Source organism: Grammomys surdaster, unplaced genomic scaffold (assembly GCF_004785775.1).
Source record: "Grammomys surdaster isolate TR1022 unplaced genomic scaffold, NIH_TR_1.0 222, whole genome shotgun sequence".
Classification (NCBI taxonomy): Eukaryota; Metazoa; Chordata; class Mammalia; order Rodentia; family Muridae; genus Grammomys; species Grammomys surdaster.
The window spans coordinates 690,361-712,450 of NW_021604667.1; the positions used below are offsets into that span (position 1 = coordinate 690,361).

A 22,090-nucleotide genomic window follows, 5' to 3' on the forward strand; every position below is an offset into this window, starting at 1 on the left:
AAAAAAAAAGAATATTAACTGTTCATGATAATGAAGGCATTTCAAGGTTACAAGTCTTAGTTAGAGTAACTATTTCAAACACATTAAGGAATTAACTTCTGAACTACTGGAAATGTTCAACTATATAAAATCACTATCACTCCATCTCTAAATAAAAACTGTTTTTACATAGTTATCTTAAAAAGTTCTTCTGTACTAATCTTATAGGAATATACTAACATTAAATAGTCAGGTGTGATGGTTCATGGTTTTAATTTTAGCACTTAGGAGGCAGAGGCAGATCTCTGTTGCATGTGAGGCCAGCCTAGCCTGGTCTAAACTGAGACTTATATAGGCAGCCAGGGGTATATAGTGAGACCCTGTTTCAAAAAATATATGTACATATAAAAGTATATACACATTATCTCTCTGTCTCTCTGTCTCTCACTCACACATACACACACATATATACTTTGTCTGTCTGTCTCTATCTCTGTATCTCTCTTACACATACACACACACACACACACACGATAGATTTGGCCATCTTCTTTCAGATAAAGTAATTGATCAAAATATCTGAAGTTATAAACAGAAAACTTCTGTTAGATAATAGGTCAATATGCTTCTTGTTAACTACTGTCTCTGAAGAAATCATAGCACTTTTCCTAGTTGGTTTTGAGGTGAGTATGTGTTGCTAAGCTCAGTGGAAAGTGATGTAAAAGGGTCTGGCAACATAAGATGTAAGAACTACTCTAAAATTAATTCTTGAACTTGTAAAAATAAAATAAATAATAAAAAAGAAAATATATTCAATACAATTGCAGTTTATTTCAAGCTATCATATGGTGTTAGTGACAAGAAGCTAGGGGAAAATATTTAACAGTGTGGGATTTGTATAATAAGATTAAAATGAAATTTCGTACACAAATTTAGTAATATTGGCAAACAGTCCCATGAAAAAATAATAAACTTCATTTAGACTATTCGGTACTAATGATACAAGTCAATAATATACCTCCATATTGTCATAAAACCTTAAAATAGCAATTAATTTAAAATTTTACAAGTAATAATAGTCATTTGAGTACTCTAAAATGGTAAGAAATATATTAAAAACAGATTTCAATAGCATAATTAAATGAGTATTGGTACACTTAGAGAAAGTTTCTCATTTTCAAATGTTCTTTTTTAAATATGCTTAAATTTTTAATTTTTATTTTAATTGACACATATATTACTTATACAAATTTACTAGTACATGTTTATATATGTATATGTACATGTTTATGTATGCTATGTAATAATTAGAGTAATTAGCATTCCCATGATCTTAACCATTCATAATTTCCTCATTGTATCAACATTTAAAATACTGTTACAGCTATTTTGAAACATATGAGACATTATTAGAAATAGTCACTCTGCTGTGCTATTACAGAACACCAGAATACTCTCTATGTAACTCTATTTCTGTACCTACCAACCAGTTTCTCCATAAATCTTCTTTAACCCTACATTCCCTGGAGTCCGGTAACCACTATTTTCCTCATATGTGTGACTTATTTCACTCAATATAATATACCTCAAGCTTATCCTTGTTAACTATAAATGATAGGAATGCATTCTTTTCATCTTTCTATTGTGTACTTATATCATATTTTGTTATTGATTCATTTGTTGATAAGAAGCATCTTATTAATAGAGAAATTAGGTAAATGTTTTCCCAAAAATTAGTATTTTAAGGAAGAGTTCATGGTCAAAAGTCTTAAGAGGCCAAGGAGCAAATTATCAATATTAGAGTTGACAGTTAAAACCAATTATAGAAAAATATATTATCTATCACATAGTGAACTGGAAAATACATAACATTTCACTATTACTATAATTTTAACCACAAAAGCAGACTCCAGGAACTATAGAAATCTTGTTATCTCTGTATAAGCCAGAGAGTTTCCTGAAGTAAAATTAAGAGTCTTGACTAAAATAAAACAGTATTTGTAGGAAGAGAGCAACTGTTATACAGTTCATTGATTAGTTGATAAAGAGCTAACCACTCTTCAGCCTGGTAATGTTCTAAGAACTAAAGATTCATGTCTTTGCAAGTTTGCACTTAACTGCTAGTTCTTAAGATTGAGTCCCCATATTCAAAACAAGAAAAAAAAATGCAAGCCTGTTTAACCAGAATTCTAGAAGCTAAAATTACTTTTCTATGCAATTCTAGTAAAGAAGTCTAGTGTATAAAAATAAGTCAAGTGTATAAAATCAATGAAATAAATCTAAGTTAAAGCATATAAATTATTTAACAAATTAAGGTATATACATTTATCAAATGTTATTAGTATTCCACATCATTTGACTACAGGGAAGGCTTTTGTTAAATGATTCTACTTTATAAAATTCCCTGGTTTTATTTGCCATTTACTTCTATACCACATGTTATATAACATCTTTTTCTGATGATGAGTATTACATGTCTATATAATTGAGCCCTTCTCTAACTCTACATAAGCCATCTATCACAAGAAAAATAAAATATCAAAACATCTTACCCCAGATATGAGGAATACTTTACAGAAGTCTAAAACCGGAAGAATCTGAAGAAAGCTGGCAGCTTCCAGTGTATCTTGAAGGGTGTCCATGTTAAGAGAAAGCTTTGCGGTATAGATGAAATCAATAATTTTCCGAAGACCCACTCTGCTCACGCCATGAAGCTTAATGCACATTAACTCTTGTTCTTTCATTCCACCTTAAAAGAAAAGACAGTCAATTAAATGAAGGTGGATAATTAAGGTCAACCTCAGTTCTGCTGGTAATTAGATGCACCAAAATCAAGGGTAAGTCTTATTCCAAGTAAGCATCCATTCAACAGTTTTGCTTTTGTACGTTTTTTACAGTTAAAAGGAAACTTGAAGAAATTCTGTCTATACTAATGGGGATCACATATAATACAAGTGCTTTCAAATGTTCTGTCATTTCATATCTTTTGGTGGATGAAAGCTCATATTATAGGGGCACAGAGTCTGTGATAGTCCAGGTATTTTTTTAAAAAAGGCTATGAAGTAGAACAGATGGTAGAAAACATGATTCAAACACTACCCCACATAAGCACACAGTTTAGTGAATATTTCTTTTGAAAGTGTTTTTTAGAACAACATAGAGTAAAGTGGATTCTGAGTTAGAAATTATATATGTATTATATGTTTATTATATATTAGATATATACATACATACACACAGATGCCTTCTAATTTATTGATGTGAACACAGAGTGTCAAAAGCTAACGTACCTGTGAACATAGCTTTGAAGTAGTCACTAGCAGATGCCATCATGACTCTGTGCACAGGGTAGGCATCATCGGTATCACCTGGCATCAGTGTCACGTCACAAAGCAATCCATCAAGCCGAAGCTGGTCAAAGCCCTGTAACAAGCATACTGGTTGAGTAAGGAATCAAGGAGAAAATGCTTACAATCTCTGTGTGCTAAACTGATGCTTACAATCTTGTACATCCAGAGTATTTTGAAAACAGAGCCAAAAGAGTTCTCAAAAACTGCTTTGTTTATATATCTATTGATTTTACTGCATGAAGAAAATAGAATATTAAGGCTGATTTACATTAAGAACAAACAGGGTAAGTATATGAGATCATTTATTGAGACATCTATTTGGCCTAATTAGAGGAAAAATAGATTACCATTTACACTTCTGTTTTCCCCACAAATGAAATAAAAATCTTCGACCTTCCAGAATTGCTTTTCATAATCACATGGATAGTACTGCTGTAGGACTTTAATAGATTATTTTGCATTTTGATGACTTTTTCCCCCTTGAGACAGAAAAGGAGAGGGTATTTATCTGTATGAAGTGCAAGACTGGAGTTCATTTTATCATCTGAATTGTTTACTCTCTCAGAGAATTAAGGATTGTACTTTAAATATTCTAATACTCAGCTTACTGCTGCTGCTGTTTGGCCAATTATCTTTCAAGTCAAAGATTTAATTATCTTTGATAAAAGGAGTGTAGGGAGTCCCAACAGGAGGTTTAATTTTCTCCAAAGGCTTAAAGGATTAGCACAGAATGAACAAACTAGCCCCTACAATGGAGAGAAAGGACAGGTCCCAGTGAGAGGAGTACCTGTTGATTAACTCCTTCAGCTGCCCTGCAACCAGGGCAGTTGTCTCTACTCCCAGTATCTAATCTTTTGAGAATGAAATGCTTTGATTACAATTGGCAGTTTCCACAATGTATGTGTATGTTGTACAAGACGAATTCTGTTCCTTTAAGATAGAAGACACTATCTTGAAGCAGACACCTAGGTTCTGTAGCTTTTACAACCTTCCCATCCTCTCTAATAGGGGTTGGCATGCCACAATCTGTTCTCTGCATTTTATCACAGTTGTCTTATAATCTTTTCCTCTGATTGACTCTAGAAAAGATCTTAGAGATCATCCACAAAGTGTACACTTTCATTACAAAAATAATTTCTCAGAGCAACTTTGTACTAATTCCTTTTATATTTCTATAAACTTATGTTCCCCACCCTTCTACATATAAAGAGTTCAGTTTTATGGACATTGCTTAGCCTCTAGTTAACTTTTAAGGGTGTCCTCAAGATTGCTTCCATTGATTTCAATTCCCTTTTTCAGTCTCAGTACCTCTCTTACTTCTCTATACTGCATTTCTGCTGGGTCTTGGTTATCACATAAGAGGAACTTGTTTGTCCTCAGCTTTTAAATATTTACTTTTTTCTCCTTCTGTAAGTCTCCCTATATATTTCTATATATCTTCTAAATTCTTTAGGGGAAAACAAGCACTACGATGCTTTTACTTTCTTGACATTAAATTTAATCAATGTACCAAAGATTCAAATATTATGACAAAGAGGCATGTACATAAATACCCTAAAAGAATGAAACAGCCAGGCAATGGTGGTGCATGCCTTTAATCCCAGCATTTGGGAGGCAGAGGCAGGAGGATTTCTGAGTTCGAGGCCAGCCTGGTCTACAGAGTGAGTTCCAGGACAGCCAGGGCTACACAGAGAAACCCTGTCTCGAAAAACCAAAACCAAAAAAAAAAAAAAGAATGAAACATATTCATCTCACAAATACTGTCATAATTACTGTATAAAAGGGAAGAATGAGGTGATGCTATAAAACTATACTATCGAAATAAACAACAATAAAACTTTAAAAATTGGTTGAAAAGCAGTAGCACTCAAATGAAATATATGACTATCATGCTAAAAGCAACTCTGATGTATATTATGGTATTAAAAGTAATGAGATAATCAAATATTTCACTTCTGCATTACAAAGAGTTTAGTAGCATATTTTAACTGATGTGATGACTATAATTTTGCAAGAAGAATGAGCAAAACCAGGAAACTCATCTTTATAAGAATAATAAAATTACTGATAAAAAAATGTATTGTCCAAACAAAGATGAAGATTTTAAGAACCAAAGAAGGAAAGCTTAAGTAATGAGTTTAAGGAGATGCCACATATTTGATCAAAACAGTATGAGCTTCACTTTTATGAGGCTGCCCCTCATTTGATTCAAAGGACAGAGAAGAAAAGATGCACTTAAATTAAATGAGATATATAGGCTGGATATAATAAAAGTTTATATTAATACTAAACCCTGTTGTCATTATGTAACATGGCTTGTATTTTCAAAACATCTAATGGCTCTCTATCGTTACGTGTATCATAACTACTGCCTTTCAAAGACTTCTCAAGTTTGGCTTTAACCCAACTATACATCCATAACTTTTATGACCCTGTGTGCTGTAACCAAGCATATGACTTTTTATTTCTGCCATTATTTTTCACATGGATGGCTTCCCTCCTTCAAAGCCTAATTTAAATTTGACCCCCTTTAGAAAGCAATTAGCAATCAAATCTCCTCTAAAATAATTAGACAATTTTGCCCTGGCTCTCAATATTTAGCTTATACATTTTTTGGTTTCCAGAGAAGGCAAACCAGCAGCATTTTTCGTCATGTTACCTCCTGAAACACCTTAAAACCAAGATAAAATATATGAAAAATAGAGCTTTTAAAGACCAAAAGGGCAGTTTCTGTGAAAGTTAGGAAACAAATTAGATGGACCTTTAACTGTCACAACATGCAGCCTGGAGAGAGGTACAGCATGGAAACCCAGGCAAAACTCAATTAGAAAAGACCAAGACAATTAAATTTATAGGACAAAATGCACCTCCTGGCTCAGCCTCCACCAGCCTGTAGATCAAGGCAAGGCAAAGACTTGGGCAAATACTTCCTGCAAGTAGTCATCTAGCATTTCAAGGCAGTGCCTAAAATTCCAAGTAAGAAGCAGCTTTCTGTTGGTATGATGATATGCATGCTAGCCTGTATGGTAAGTGTTCACTTTTTAATTCTCTATATCTGGATCAAGACATAGGTGTAGTTGTGGTATGTATATAGCACAGCAGGGGACAAAGCCTCAGCTTTTAGATCATGGAGACAGTCCTGATAAGTGGAAAGCATTGAGAAAATGGTCAGTATGAAATTGTACAGCCAGGAGACACCACAAAGTGTCATACTGTGAAAAAACTGTTCAAGTATTTAAAAAGGAACAGATTACTAACATATATGACAAAGTACATAGGTTGAAAAGACAAGACTATGTAAAAGAAGCCAATTTCTGTATCTTATGGGTTATATTATATTTCGGGGTTCTTTTGAATAAACAAAGTAACAGAAAATAGATTGTAGTTCCCAAGAGCTAGGAGAAGGGACCACCAAGGTGTAATAAGAAATAAGGTGGAGTCATGTAATCATTCTATGTCATCATAATTGTGAGGATTAAATGAAATGACATATTTGCAATGCATATATAAGTACATATAAGTAAAAAATCACATTCACTGTATGTTCTAATTTGTAAAGTCAAAAGTAAGAAGATAGTAAAATATACTGAGTTGATAGTAACTAAAACATAGCTAGAATAAATATAGTATCAGACAAAACAGATTTCAGAGCAAGAACTATTAGCAGTGTGGATGTGAGTCATTTTGTGATTCAGGCATTATTCAAGGGTATATAAAATCAGCAAATGTTTCTGTGGCATAAGAGTAGAGTTTCAAAATACATGAAGCCCAAACTAGAAGAACCAGAGAGAGAACAAAAGAGGTTCACACTTGTAGTTATAGATTTCAATGGTGACCATCTTGGTGGCCTTAAAATGTGATAGAAATCAGTAAGGGTATAGATGATACAACCATAACAGTCAACTCAATCTACCTAAGATTTATAAAATACACTACCAAATAACTTCAAGTACACATTATATCCATGCACCTATGGGATACTGTTCAAAGTACATGACATTGTGAGTTATACAATTGTGAGTTATTTAAAATATTTTTAAATATCTTTTTAAAAAATTTAATTTTTTTAATACAAAGGGTGTTTTCTAATTAGTTTGATAAAATGAGAAATCAAACTGGAAAGATGTCCAGAATTCCCTCAAGTCTTTGAAAGGACAATAATGACTGGCCCAGCATTGGTGCTCTAATGGCACTTATTTCATTGGGTAAACAATAACTGTCTAACTGGACTTAAGGCCCACTCAATAGGGGGAAATTCATGCCTGGTGCTGGAAACCCAGCCAACTATCCATGGCTGGAGTGGTCACAGATCCTAGAGCAAAACCAACTACTGCTGTTTTCTAAACCAATATAATTTCTAATTGTATTCTTACTCCTCATCAGATAACCCACTTTTCCCAGCATATTGAGACCATTGCAGAGATCCAGAAGTGGTCAAATGGCACAGAACAACTGACAACAGATGTGCTCCCCCAAATGATACACTTACAATGCAACTGCTAGACTTAAGGCTTGTAATAAAAAATAATAAAGAGGCAGGGCAAAAAATAGTGTAAGAGCCAGAGAACCAGGAAACATGCTGCTAGGTAATATCTTTTGGACATGGCAGGGAAGCCCACACCCATGAAATCTCAAGCAATATAGTTCCCTAAAGAAGACTTGCATAATGACACCATCAGGTGATATTCTAATGCAGATGGAGGATATTTCTTAAGGGTCTATCCCCTAGGAGAGGTAATCAGTGGCTGCTGAGAGAGAATCAGTTTTCTTCAAGGAAAAACTCCCCTACAGGTTATCTAATCCCAGTGGTTAGCCCTAAATGCATGTACAAGCAAGTAATGTTGAATGAACTCTAGAGTGTGTGTGTGTGTGTGTGTGTGTGTGTGTGTGTGTGTGCACGCGCGCACGCGCGCACGCGCGCACGCGTGTGTATCAATGATAATAAAAGAGGAAGTAATGAGTTTGGAAAGGAATCAGAGGGGGAAACACAAGAAGATGTGGAGGAGAGGGAGAGGTGGAAATGATGTGAACACAATACTTCTGTATGAAGTTCTCATTTTTTTCAATTGAAAAACATAAAAAAGTAAATAGGACACTTCCACATAAGTCATGAAGAACTTCAAAGGGAAACCAGAAAGTAGGTTTGACTGAATAAAAATGCAACATCTCCCAATGTATGAGATACAGGTAAGCTGTGCTTAGGAGGGATTTCTATCGGTAAATGACTAGGAGAAAGTCTCAAATGAAAGAACTCCATGTTCCCATTGTGATACTTCACTACGCAGAAAAGCAGAAATAGTCAAAGCCATAATGGGATTCAATTAAATGTGAAACAGAAAAATAGCAAAAGAATAATACAGACAAAAACAGTTTCTTTGAGGAGATCCTTAAACACCTCTTTCTCTTTCTCTCTCTCTCTCTCTCTCTCTCTCTCTCTCTCTCTCTCTCTCTCTCTCTCTCTCACACACACACACACACACACACACGAATGAAACCCGAGACATAATGCCTAGAGGAGATACAAATAACTAACATGAGAATTGATGGAATTGCTAATCCACTCTAGATATTTTAATAACTGCCAATCAATTTGATAATTTAACTGACATGTATCAACTGATTGAAAGACAAACTACTAAAGTTTATTCTAGAAGAATCAGATAATGTAAATATTTACATAGCTATGAATTTGTACTTAAAATACTCCCTTAAAAAACACTTAATGCTGGATGACTTTCACTGGTGCAATCTACCAAATACTGAAAGACCATCAATACTTTACATATAGAATACTAGAAGTGATTGTCTTTCATTTGTTGTTTGTTTTGTTGCTGTATTTTCTTTAATTTGGATACCATGGAACTCTGTAGACTAGGCTGTCCAACAACTCACAGAGATCCACCTGTCTCTGCCTTCTGAGTGCTAGGATTAAAGGTGTTTACTGTCATGCCAGGCTCAGGAATATCCTTTTAAAACTATTTCACTTATGATCATAAAATTTTTAAATGAGGTAAAGGTTATCAACCTGTCGTGATCAACAACCCAAATATTTACTTTAAACTAAACATACCATAGCGCTAAACCAGTGGAAAGCAAGACACATTACTTTGCCTAAGCTTTTTAAACAACTCTATTTTAAACATTCTATCAGCTAGATAATAACTGAAGGTTATGAGATAGTATCTTACACTTTACTTACTTTACCACTAAAATTAAGCAGAAAATATAAATAGCAAAAGTGGAGAAAAACAGAAAGATCAGTGTGATAGTCATTAAGAAGGGATGCTGTCAGTTACCTTGGTCAGAACAGAGAGGTATTTTTAAGTTTTTCTATGGGTTTAAATAAGCATAGACAATATGCAAGAAATTGTTTCTATTCAATAATAGAAATGTTCAGCAACTAACATATATAGCTACCAACTGGAGCATGGTACCCTTGTTATGGCCTCCTTGTCCTAACACACAGCTTCCAAATGCCAAATCTTATTTTTGGGGGGCCAGAGGAAGAGAGAACAGGCAAGGAAGGAAAAAATCTATGTAATATTACTATTTCTATTAAGAATAAGATTTACTATATCATTGTGTAAATTGTTAGATTCTGTTGATATGTTTTTAAAATCATGGCTAATGATCAGCTATTATTTGTAAGAAGTTAAGTTTCAAAAGGTAAACCGGTTTACAACAAAATTAGAGTATAACTACATGTATAGAGTCAGAAAACCTGGGTCAAGAATGTGTCATCTAAATGAGTGTATGAATCTTGGCATGCCTCCTAACTTCTGTGATAGTATCCCTTTATACAAGGTGAATATGACAATGATTGCCATTTCTGTCTCATAATCTATTTTCAAGCATCAATGAGGCAAGGCTATACATAAATACATCACAAACTGCCATCTAAATTTATTCATCCCATAAATAATATTCATAAGAACAGCAAAAATGCACCAAGTGGTTCCTCTATGCCGAGTATGAGGCTAAGCTCTTTACTTGCATTGCCTCTTTTAATGATAGAGAATATTAAAAAATCAAAGCTGAATATTTATGGAGAATACTCATGTACCCCAGCACTAAAACACAAGGCATACAGAAAAAACATTTAGATACCAGGTCTGGGAAAATCCTTCTTAGACCTGACATTCATCAAGGGCTGAGTTATATGGATATAGTAGAAGCTGGTAGTTGATTTAGTCACAAAATAGCTTAGATGGGAGAAGTAGATCAATGGTTGTTAAGCTGCAGTTAGATAGGAAAAAAGAGTCCTGGTGTGCTATTGCTTAGCAGGGTGCTGATAGATAACAAGCACTTATCACAAAGTTCGAAAAGCTAGAAGGAAGGGTTTTTAAAACTTCTTACCATAAAGAAATGCTAAATATTTGAGGAGACATATTTAATCTTATTTAAATATTATACAATCTATCATGCACCAACAATACCACTCATTTATATATATATACATATATATATGTATATATATATATATATATATATGTTTTATGTTTTATGTGTCTGATAAACACAAATTTTAAAAATACCCATAAAACAAAAGTAGAAGCATGTTTCCAAAATGTACCATTTAGATTAGTCATTATGAACAAATAGGAATAAATAAATAGAAAAAAGAAAAGAAGGGACATTTTAGGGAGAGGAAAGAGAAGAACCATGATATATGAAAGAATAGTGTAAATTTTGAGGGCAGTGAAAAATTCAAACACCTCCATACTAATGCCAAAGAAAGGGGTAGATGGTTTAATGGGTTAGAAATTGCCATAGTATAACAGAACAATGAAGGAACATAAGACTGAAGTTGTTGTGAGAAATGCTGGCAAACAATTATCAGATAAGTATTTGTATCTATGTCAGAGAAGACAATATTTATTATTGTATACTAGAAAGATGAGTGTTCCAATTAAAAACTGAGCCAAAATTCTAAACAGATATTTCCCCAAAGATGGCATAAAAATGACCATAAGCACAAATGAAAAGCTGTTCAACATAATTAGTAATTGGGGAAATGCAAATCAAAACCACAAGTAGGACTTCACACCTGCTCCGAGGGACATAATGCAAAATTAAAATGAAGAACTGTCAAGGAGAATGTACTGCATGCTTTGTTTTTGTTTACTGTACTACGTGTCAAGGATCATGTAATATATATATATATATATATATATATATATATATATATATATTACTGTAAAGAAACTGTCTACAATCAGTGCAAATATAGAATAGTGCAAACACTCTGGCAATTCTTCAAAAGCTTCAAAAGCAGAAGCATACAATTACCACAGGACCAAGAAATTCTATTCCTAGATTCATATAAAAAAGAAATTAGAATATTGGTAAATAAGTAATCATGACAACATTGTTCATAAGCTAAACACTAGAAATTACCAAGTGCTCATCAATGAACAAATAGATCAATAAAATATAGTACATCCACACAATGGGATATTGTTTGGTCATAGAAAGAAAGAGAGTATGTTGCATGCTATAACATGAATGAACCTTGAAAACTTTATGGTCTTACTAAAAGAAATGAGTCACAAAGGCCATATATTTGTAACTTCATGTATATGAAATGTTCAGAATATGCAGAACTATTAATGGCTACTAGGGACATAGAAGGGGTTGGCAGTAGATTTTGAGTAGCTGCTAGAAGATATAGGTTTCCTTATTTTGAGATGATAATCTAGCATAGACCATTGTGATAGTTGCAAAATCCTGTGAACAGTCTAAAACTCACTTTAACTAGGTGAATTATACGGTATATGAATTTCATCTCAATAAAGCTCTTATTTAAATGTTAAATGCACTTGATCCATATGAAACTAAGAATTATTATCATAGGACTGAATAGTAAAAGAAAGACAGTGTCCACCTGGGATAATAAGGAGAAGTCAAAGAAACAAAGGAAATAAGCACAGATGCAGAAGTAGTCAAGAAGTAGGGGCAATGAGATTATCCTTGACTTGAACATTCACTCCTTAAGCTAACTCTAGATAATCTTCTTACTTCAGTATGTGTAATTTGTACTGCTAATTCCACCATGGATTCTTCTGGGATTTGTTCAAGGTTCTAGGAATCCAAGATGATTACATATCAAATATCTTTCTAGGCACTCTGACAGCCTAATTTGTTGCAGACTATTTAACAAAGATGACTAAACTTCTGGAGTCACTCAGGCCAACCAGATGGATACCTTATTTGGTGTACCCATCACTTCTGATCAGCTACAGTTTCCCTGACATCTTCTCTGTTTAGCTTGGGTGGAAGGAAAACAAATATTTATCATAGATTTCACTTAGCCCATAAATTATGATACTTAATCTTCATATATTTTACCTAGATTACAAATAAAATAACTGGTCCAGGTAGATAAATGATTTTCTCAAAGTTAGATAGCTAGCTAGTAATACTATAATTAGTATTCTACTTTGGGCTGTACTATATGAACCAAGTTATTCTCACTACAGTTTGGAAATGGGTAATCATCCAGGGCAAGAATTCCTAAAAACAGTTGCTCCCCATGGAGCAATCACCCCTCTCACACTGGAGTTTCTACTGTTGCTAATTTTAACACAATGATAACATTTATATATTAAACACTTCTCCAGCTTATTCCCTTGACAACCACCCGTCCAAAATTAGATAGAAAAAGGTTCCCTCCTAGTGCTTGGTCTAAAAATCTGTTTGTGGGAACATACTTTTAAAAAATAATATTTTATTAATTCTTTGAGAACTTCATACAATGTATTTTAATATATTCCCTCTCCAAACTAGTCCCAGAGCCACACCTCTCTAAGTACTCTGCCACCACCACTGCTGCTGCTGCTTCTGCTGCTTCTTCTGCTGCTGCTGCTTCTTCTTCTTCTTCTTCTTCTTCTTCTTCTTCTTCTTCTTCTTCTTCTTCTTCTTCTTCTTCTTCTTCTTCCTCCTCCTCCTCCTCCTCCTCCTCCCCCTCTCCCCCTCCCTCTCCCTCTTCCTCCCCTCCTCCTTTAACTCATCAATTTGAATTTGGATAGCCCACCTGTGAGGCCTGCCCTAGAATGTGCCCCATTTACTCATGGGTCACACTATTAAAAAAAAAGCAAACTTTTTGTTTTTTCTAAAGAAAACAAAGCTCTTTCTGAAGCTATTAAAGGCCAATAGCCCCTCAGCTAGGGTGGGACTTTGTACTGATCCATCTCTCTATCATCTTATCTATTTATCCATAGAGAAAAGATTCCATTTTTCTTAGCAGAGGAAGATTCTTGCTTCTACACAGCGGTGCTACTATACATTTGATCCTCAATGTATTCTGTGGGTCCCTTATCTAAAAATTCAACAACTGAGGATGAACTGTATAGTAAAGTCTACCCTAGGATGTTTGCATATGTACTGAAAATATTTCTGAACTTTCATTCATGTCATTTGTCCCTAAACAATTCAATACAGCACCTATTTACATATAGTTTAAAGTGTATTAAGTCAATAGACTAGAGATGATTTTAAGTATACAGAGGATATACTCAGGTTTTAGGGAAACACTATGCTATTTCATATAATGAACTGGAGAAGATTTTGGTCCCTGTGGTGAGTTCTAGAAATAAATTCCTGTGGGTACTAGGTGAACACTGTATATTCTCTGGGTTAATGCACCACCTGGGAAGTTGCTAGAACTAGGAATTACTAGGTCATACCCAAGACTTTTGATTCAGTACCTCTGGGTTGAGAGTCAATGCTCAGTGTTTTAACAAGTCCTGATGATCCTAACATACACTAAAATTTGGGAGCCATAGCTATGAAATATAGTAGTGATCACTACTATGTTTAACACATTAAAATTAGCAGGGATGCAATGAGTGGCCTAAAAACATAAATATGAATGAGTATGTATTCATCATTAGCATTGTACAGATATACCTGGGCTTTTCCCCATTGTTTTAAATGGTTCTTTAGTACAAAGACATTAAAGTAGCACATTGTTTTCTCTTATGTCCTTGATATCTTCTTAACCCCTTAGGTCTCCTTGAATGGGCCCAAAAACCCAACATTTATACTATCTATACATTATCAAGGTACCAAAAGACTGAACCATCTTCCTCTCTGACCCTCAAATTTCTGTTAAGGACATCCAAAGGACAACAAATTTTAAAACTTACCTCCTAGATTTTAAAGATTGGAAAGAAAGGTAATATAGAAATGCCTTGCTAAGGACTTACATTTTAGAGATAAAAAATTGATTCTAGAGACATTACACTAAACAGATATCATGCAATAAATATAAGCATCATCTTTCATTGTATTTTAACTACCTCAGGGTAGTTGTTCTTAATCAAATATATTCATAAAATCTACCTAGTAAGATTTAATTTTAAGATACATTTAGAAAGATATATATATATATATATATATATATATATATATATATATAAATTTATAAGTATTATTTAAGATGATATATATTCTTACCTAGCAGAAAAGACTGGCAGATTGTAGTTCTATCTGGAAGGTACTTATAGCCATCAAGGTCTCTAGTGTTCTCTAACTCATCAATCACCACAGAGGTCAGTAAGGTCATTTGGAATATCAGTGTTCATCCAAAATAGCTCCAAATCTCTGTGGCTTGTACTCCTTTTCTTTTCTGCCTGTTCCCTTCATGTTAGTTATTAACTTTTACACCTATGAATGGGATTACATGCAGTAGTCTCCATCCCTACTCCTGTAACTACTATGGCCAATGAAAAATGAGATATCAAGTAAATGTGATATTTAGGACTATGACAACGATAACTGCAGGAGAGAGAAGAAAATAGAATATTTATAATAGGAAATTTGTGATTTTTACTTTGGCTTATACAATAGAGATCAATAAAGATTAGAGAATCAATGTTGGCAAACATGATATTCTTTAGAGAGGAAGGAGAAGTGAGGGGAAATTATGTAAAAATAGTGTGTGTGTGTGTGTGTGTGTATGTGTGTTTATGTTTGTGTATGTGTGTGTGTTTGAGTATGAATGAAATTTTAAAAATTAACTTTAAAAAAGAATTGGACATACTATACTAGCTAGCAAGACACACTTTATAGAAATAAAATAGAAACTGAACTGTAACAACTATTTTTAACTCAAGAAAATATTATTTATTTTAAATCAAAATTTCTACATTGGTGGGGTTTTATTTGTTTTTCTAAATAATAGATTCTGTTTCTGAGAAATTTCACCTTCTTGTAAACAACAAGAGATGAGCTGATAACCGAAAATTCCCATGTACCTTCTCTTCTCATCCTCATACGTTTACAGCCTTCCCAATTTCTGATATCCTGCACCCCAAAACAACAAAAAAACCGGAAGGTTTTGTATCTGTACAAATCCTGACAAAAGAGTAGTCCACATTACCTGTAACACCACGGAACTGTGGCTGTTGCTGGTAAAGATGCGAGTGCTTCCTGCCTTACAAGAGTGCAAATGGGAAGAGAGACCCATGTCACTTCCAAGGCACAGTTTCAAGTGCTGGTCTTCCTCTTCCACGAGTGATCTGAAATGTTTTAAATCAAAAGAAAGGGAAAAATTAAAATGTACAGAATTCACAATAGTGAAACTATCTAGAAAAATTGTCAGCTGCTGCTGACATTCTAACTATGGAATATGCTGATATTCTGAGGTTTCTTTCCCTGTATTCTAATCTCAGACCAATTCATAGCATAGAATTACACATACTTAAGATGCTTTCAAAGGACAGAAATCTTAGAGAAGAACCGAGAAAACAACTAAAAGAGTTTTAAGCTGTAGTTGCAAGGAACTTTTAGGATGACAGTGTTTACTTTATGTATTTTACTATTTGGATAGGAATATCTTCAAATTGTGTATGTCATGGTTAGGTTTAATTTCAAGTACCCAATTTTAAGAAGAGAAATCTAGCAAATGATGTATATTCTCTATCAAGTACTTGCCAAGAATTTTACCCCCCCCCCATGGGGTCTTTTACTTTAACACAACCTAAGGCAAAATGTCCTATTATTAGCCCCACTTCTTCTTATTTAGCTATTGTACATGAATATCCACCTTCATGTAAGTCTGTGCACCCAAACGACTGCCAAGTGCCCTCAGAGGTCAGAATAAGTCAGATCCCCTAGAACTGGAGATCTAGATGGTTATGAGGTACCATGTGGGTGCTGAGAACTGAATTTGGGTCCTCTGCAAGAAGAACAAGTGCTCTTAACCACTGAGCTATCTCTCTAGTCCCCATCTCCTTTTCTTCTTAAGGAAAATAAAGGAAATGTTAAAAAATAATTTAACCGGGTTATTCAAGTAATTGAATTAAGATTTTGATTTAAATCTAGCATTATTCCAATTCCTATACATCTGCACTAATAAAAGTTTAAAAAGAAATCACTACAATATGTTACTACAGTACTTCATGTTGCTGCTATTAGTACTAGTTCTAGTCAACTCTAGCAAAATAATTTTTTGTTAATAAACTCTAATAAAATAAACTCATAAAATATAAACTTTAGCTCTCTTTTCTCAATTTGAGACTGTTTATAGAAATAACTACTAACATTTTCATTTTTGCAAAGAAATGGTTAAAAGTGTAAGACATACATATATACTGTTTAATATAATATATATAATGTTTAATATAATATAATACATATAAGGGCCATAGAAAAGATTGTAGAATGTACAGTTACTTAATTACCAGAAACTATAGTGAAACCCTTGATAGTTAAAGGGATTTCCTAAGGTTATACTAAAAAATGACTACCCTGAAATGACCTGTCACTATTTCTTACAAGAGGCCTTTTGTATCATCACCTCTAGATAGCTAACATGGCTTCTAGATCATGGGCCTATGAACAAGGAGACCTTGGCTCTGATTTGATTTGTACTTTCCTGATAGATACTAGGTAGATACTAGGAAAAGAAAAAAATATCAATTTGAATTTTTCTATTTATCTATATAACTTCCAGAATTTTAAATTATTTGATTTCTTAACTGGACCATCTAATATCAAAGATTTTTACCCTTTTCCTATAATATCTATAATCTGAGCTGCTCAGTTTTAAAATTAGAAAGAGTTGTAATACTATAGCTACTTTATACACAAAGATGTTGCATTTTGAATACTGACACCGATCGAGTGCTTTTAAATCCTGTTATAATTAGCAGAAATTCTTGTCTTTAGGGTCAAATCAATTCTTCCTAATGACATTAGAGCCATAATATAATGAAAATGAATTAATAATACATAACTATGTTTTATTCATCTCTCATTGATATTTAATAGAGAATAGTTCAAATAAGATTTTGACAAGCATAAAAGAAAATGAACATAGCTTTCCATTGAAGTTTCAGAAATAGCTTTAAAAATAATGATATATATATATATATATATATATATATATATATTATTTTACATAGCATACAAAATACTCATACACTTGTTTGTAGACAGGCACTGGAATTTACAGAATCAATTGGGAAAGTCAGAAATAGATGGCGAGGCATGTCTCTATCCAGAAAATATCTATCCATCTAAAAGTATTTTTATAGCAAATTCCAACAGACTGTGCTATTAATTTTTATATTCCTTACACACAGCTTAGCATGAGAGGTTTAATTTATGTCCTGTAACTGAATATGGGATCTCATTTCTGTGAATCATTCCAAAGACATTTCTTTATCATGCAGTGTTTAAATGACCATCAATTATCATTTTGCAACAAGGACAGGGGTAAAGCTGGAGCTGCTCTGTCCTTATGACATATCCTAGAAGCAGCTTCTTTGAATAAACTATAGATAACAACTTGTCTCTTTGTCAGTTGTCCCTTGCTCTCAAAATTGAGAAGGCTTCTATGAAAATACAACCTTTTCGTGGCAGTGGGAGATAACTAGCTTTCTAATTAATTACTTCAAATGCTGAAGAAGCTCTCATACTTGACTTCTGGAATACTGAGGAAACTGACTCGTTAACATTCAAAACATTCCCTATTATTTCTGCACCAGTAACAGTACATGTCATGTCAACCTTCTTAGAAGACCAAGTTTATTGACTGCAAGGAAGAACATTGTTCTTCAACACTTAAAGGAAGTAATATTTTTCTCTTTTTGTAAAGCCCAGGCCACAATTATATCATGTTACCTTAAGGGATTGTTTATCAAACAAAAATTTTTGTCTTTAAAAAAAAACATTTTTCAAGTCATTTAGTTAAAACAATATGCATGCCAATGGTTCCTAAAAGGTAGAAGGAAGGACAGAATTTTGCTTCCAATTCCTGCCCCTTGCCATGCACATATCCCTTGACAATGGCTGTGGACATTTTTACTGTAGAAACTGAGGGAGGGGTAGGCAATTACTGTCATCTCTTGGGATGCTGCTAGAGTATACTACAGTACACAGGACAGTTCTGTATGTCAAAGATATTCCAGCACAAATGTCAATGTTGATAAGGTTGTGAAACCCTGCTATAGAGGGGTTGACTTCCATATGAAGTGAGTAATTTCATGTTTTAAATATTTCCAAATCCTTGGCTTGACTCCACAAAGTAATGTTAGCAGTACAAAAACACAGTGGAGATTATTAACTACCACTACATTGTCTAAGCTCTCTAACAGAATACTTCAGATCTCCTCATTCCTAACATTTTGAAAACTCAAGTGTTTACATAGATCAGTAGATAATAGCTCTGAGGTTTATAAAATAATTATATAGAAAAGATTTTTTTATTTCATGTAGGAATAACAATTTCTTAATTCTACTTAAAACAAGTGTTAACTGGATTTATTTTCACATAATAACTTACAATCTTGCAAATCTTAATCAAACTCTGTGATTATATAAATACTCAATGGTTATTTAGAGGAGACGATATCTTTATCAGTTTTCCTAAAACTTAAATCTTTCTGCTACATTAGTGTCTACATATGGCTGCCAAAATAATCCTGTACACTAAACACATTTTATTTTCAAAACAACCAACCGGCTAATACAAAATGAATCTTTCATAAAATGTGCACGAACCAGCCAAAGGTGTTTACTCAAAGAAAATAATCACTGGTTTTTGAAGAGGATTAGTTTAAAGGTAGAGGCGTCTCGATTCATTTTACTAAAACAAATGCAAACATGAAAAAACTGAACACACAATAGTGTATTTACTTACACTGTTGTCTGAAGAAAAATAAAGAAGTCTAAGCAATTGCTTTTTGTTAACAAGTCAAGGCCAACATTGTAATCATATCTCACCTTTCCATATTTTAGAAAAACCTCAAGGAAAACTAATGTAAATGAATACAAACTCACAATTCATATATATATATTTAACAAATAAAAATGTTCAATTTCTTCACTATCCCTGAACATGCAAATCAATACAAAGTGTCTATCTATAAACCTATAAATTATCGAAGCATAGACCACAAGACATACTTTCAAATTACTCATGCAGACATGCATGAAATCCCTGGGGTCTATGTGGAGCTGTTCATCCAAATGGATACTTGACAAAAAGACTTCTAAAAATTACTAGATCATTCTTTTTTCTTTCTTTTTTATGATAATGAAGAATTGTACATTGAATCTATGTCCTAGGAGACTGCCAGGAAAGGAGTGCTCTGTGAATCTTGTTAAAACATTTCCAATACAGAACAGTGATGGGTAAGTTCATTTGTTCAAGATTCTAGGAAGAACTGAATATTTTTATAAATTACTATGCCAATCACATTGGTTGGTAATGCTTCATTGTGTGTCGGGGGGGGGGCACATCTAATTTGCATTGAGTCCAAACGCAAAACCTCCTTCTAAACAGTCCTAGATCTATCTCTACATCCAAAAGACGAAGTTTACTAAAACCTGCTATTGTGTTTGAAATCGAGGTCTTGATAAGTTATAAAATGTACATTTCACTTTCCTGGCTTCTATCACTTCCATCCACAAATACATCTTAAATGTAAAAGCCAGGGAAGGTGACATTTCACTGTCAAGGAAAAGGGGAACAGTTTAGTACTTTTTTGAAATTATTATCATGAGAATATATTAAAAGCACATGACTTTCCTTGGTAGGGAAGTTTTGCATGCCAACTTATACACTGGCAGATTAACTTTTAGCTTACACCAAATAAACAGCACAGTGACCTTGCAAGGAAATAGTCTGCCTTAAACATTCTTGCATTACTTGGAATTCATCAGAGAAAACATGAATCAGAATAAAATGTAAACTACATGAACAACAGCTTTATTGTTTGCCTCCATTCAGTTACTGGTTAATTTCACAGTGTGACTTTTGACTTGCTATCATTTCCTTATACATATTAAATCTAACATATACTGTAATAACACAGCTCAGTACAACAAAACACTAATGTCTCCTGTTCCTGTTTAAAGTATAACACAAATATTTTTAAGTTCCAAGATTAATAATATTATCCTAATCAAATGCTCCTGCCAGTGGGTGAGCACAGAAGAACAGCAACACTAACAAGACAACACACGAGACAGCCAGCCATAGAGGGTTTGGCAGTACCATAAAGCAGGCCAGTTCATCAAGTCAATGACTCATCTTTTCCACCACCCAGTCCCCAGGAAAAGAAAAGTCAGATTTCACACTCACAGTTTTAAAAGAAAATCAAGAAAGGGGTTTTCTTCAAAGAAGTACTCTCCCTCCATTTGTTTGTCTGCTCTGAAGTAGAGAAGTGTGTGCTAGCAGCAGCATTTGCTAAATGAAACATTTCTTGTGATAAAGTTGCATGGCAGGTGGAGGAAAAAATTTTGCCACCTGTTCTCATGCTCATTTGAATTTGAGTGCTAAATCTGTCAAGGTATTTCCTTCCACCCTTGAGAAATGAATCAAAAACTTAAGATGATAGAAGCCATTTCCCATTAGTTTTCAGATAGATTCAAATTATGAATTAAATGTTAAAGATGTTAAGAGATATTGTATTCTCATCCATCTATCCCAAACAAAATCTGAGTGATAAATCAGACATGTTTGCATATTCATACTCATTCATTTTATCTCTCTCCGTTATGAAAAATTAGGAAACTACAAAATAAAAATCAGGAACAAAATTTCCAACTTCTGAAGTTAACACTTGTAAACGAAGTCAGTCTATATAACATAAAAAATATATTTTAAAATCAGTTTTAAAAATGAAAAGTATCTGCAATACTTTAAGTATTGAACTATAAGTTTATCCACAAAATTCACAGTATTATTACATGAGGAAATTACAAATGGTGGGCTTTATTAGTAAGGCATAAATTAAATGCTGGCCAAGAAAAGTATAGATAACATATCTCCTTAATAAGGTCAGGCTTGAAAGGAATCAGAAAAACAAACCTTTGGGAGTTATTTGTAATTTTATAACATATATGTTAAGCCTATTTTTATTGAACAGAAATGGCTATACTAAAAGAAACATTTAGCATAAACAATATTTTTTATTACAATCAATAGTTGCTGTTTTATTTCTGTTGTGATAATACAAGCATCCACAAAAAATAATCAAGATGATAATAATATGTTAAAATGACATTTCAAAGTGCAAAATAAACTATTGTTCACATTTCTCAGATGCAGATATCTACCATATTCAAAATAGAATTACATGATTAAGTAGCTGATGTTCATAGTAACATAGGAATAAGATCATCCACTCAGCACCTGCTGTGTACTAGGCACTGTGCCAGGCACATTCTCACATGGTACTTAATCCTCATGACAATCTTACTTTCAAGACTGGGAACTAAAGCCCGGGAAGTTTAATGCCTCACATACA

The 22,090-nt window shown here is 33.5% G+C and overlaps 1 protein-coding gene across 3 annotated transcripts in view; it reads right to left on the bottom strand.

Annotated features, from left to right (window-relative positions):
• Klhl13 (kelch like family member 13) overlaps positions 1-22,090 on the bottom strand; it is a 150,435-nt gene that overhangs the window by 25,963 nt on the left and 102,382 nt on the right. For 2 of the 3 annotated variants that reach the window (XM_028773148.1, XM_028773145.1), the window contains 3 exons: positions 15,712-15,850; positions 3,270-3,402; positions 2,532-2,728 (listed from right to left, as the gene is read on the bottom strand). In XM_028773148.1, the coding sequence (XP_028628981.1) occupies positions 2,532-2,728; positions 3,270-3,402; positions 15,712-15,850 (469 nt within the window). Of the gene's footprint in view, positions 1-2,531; positions 2,729-3,269; positions 3,403-15,711; positions 15,851-20,922; positions 21,041-22,090 lie in introns of those variants that run through there. The other variant, XM_028773146.1, reaches the window with a different exon arrangement.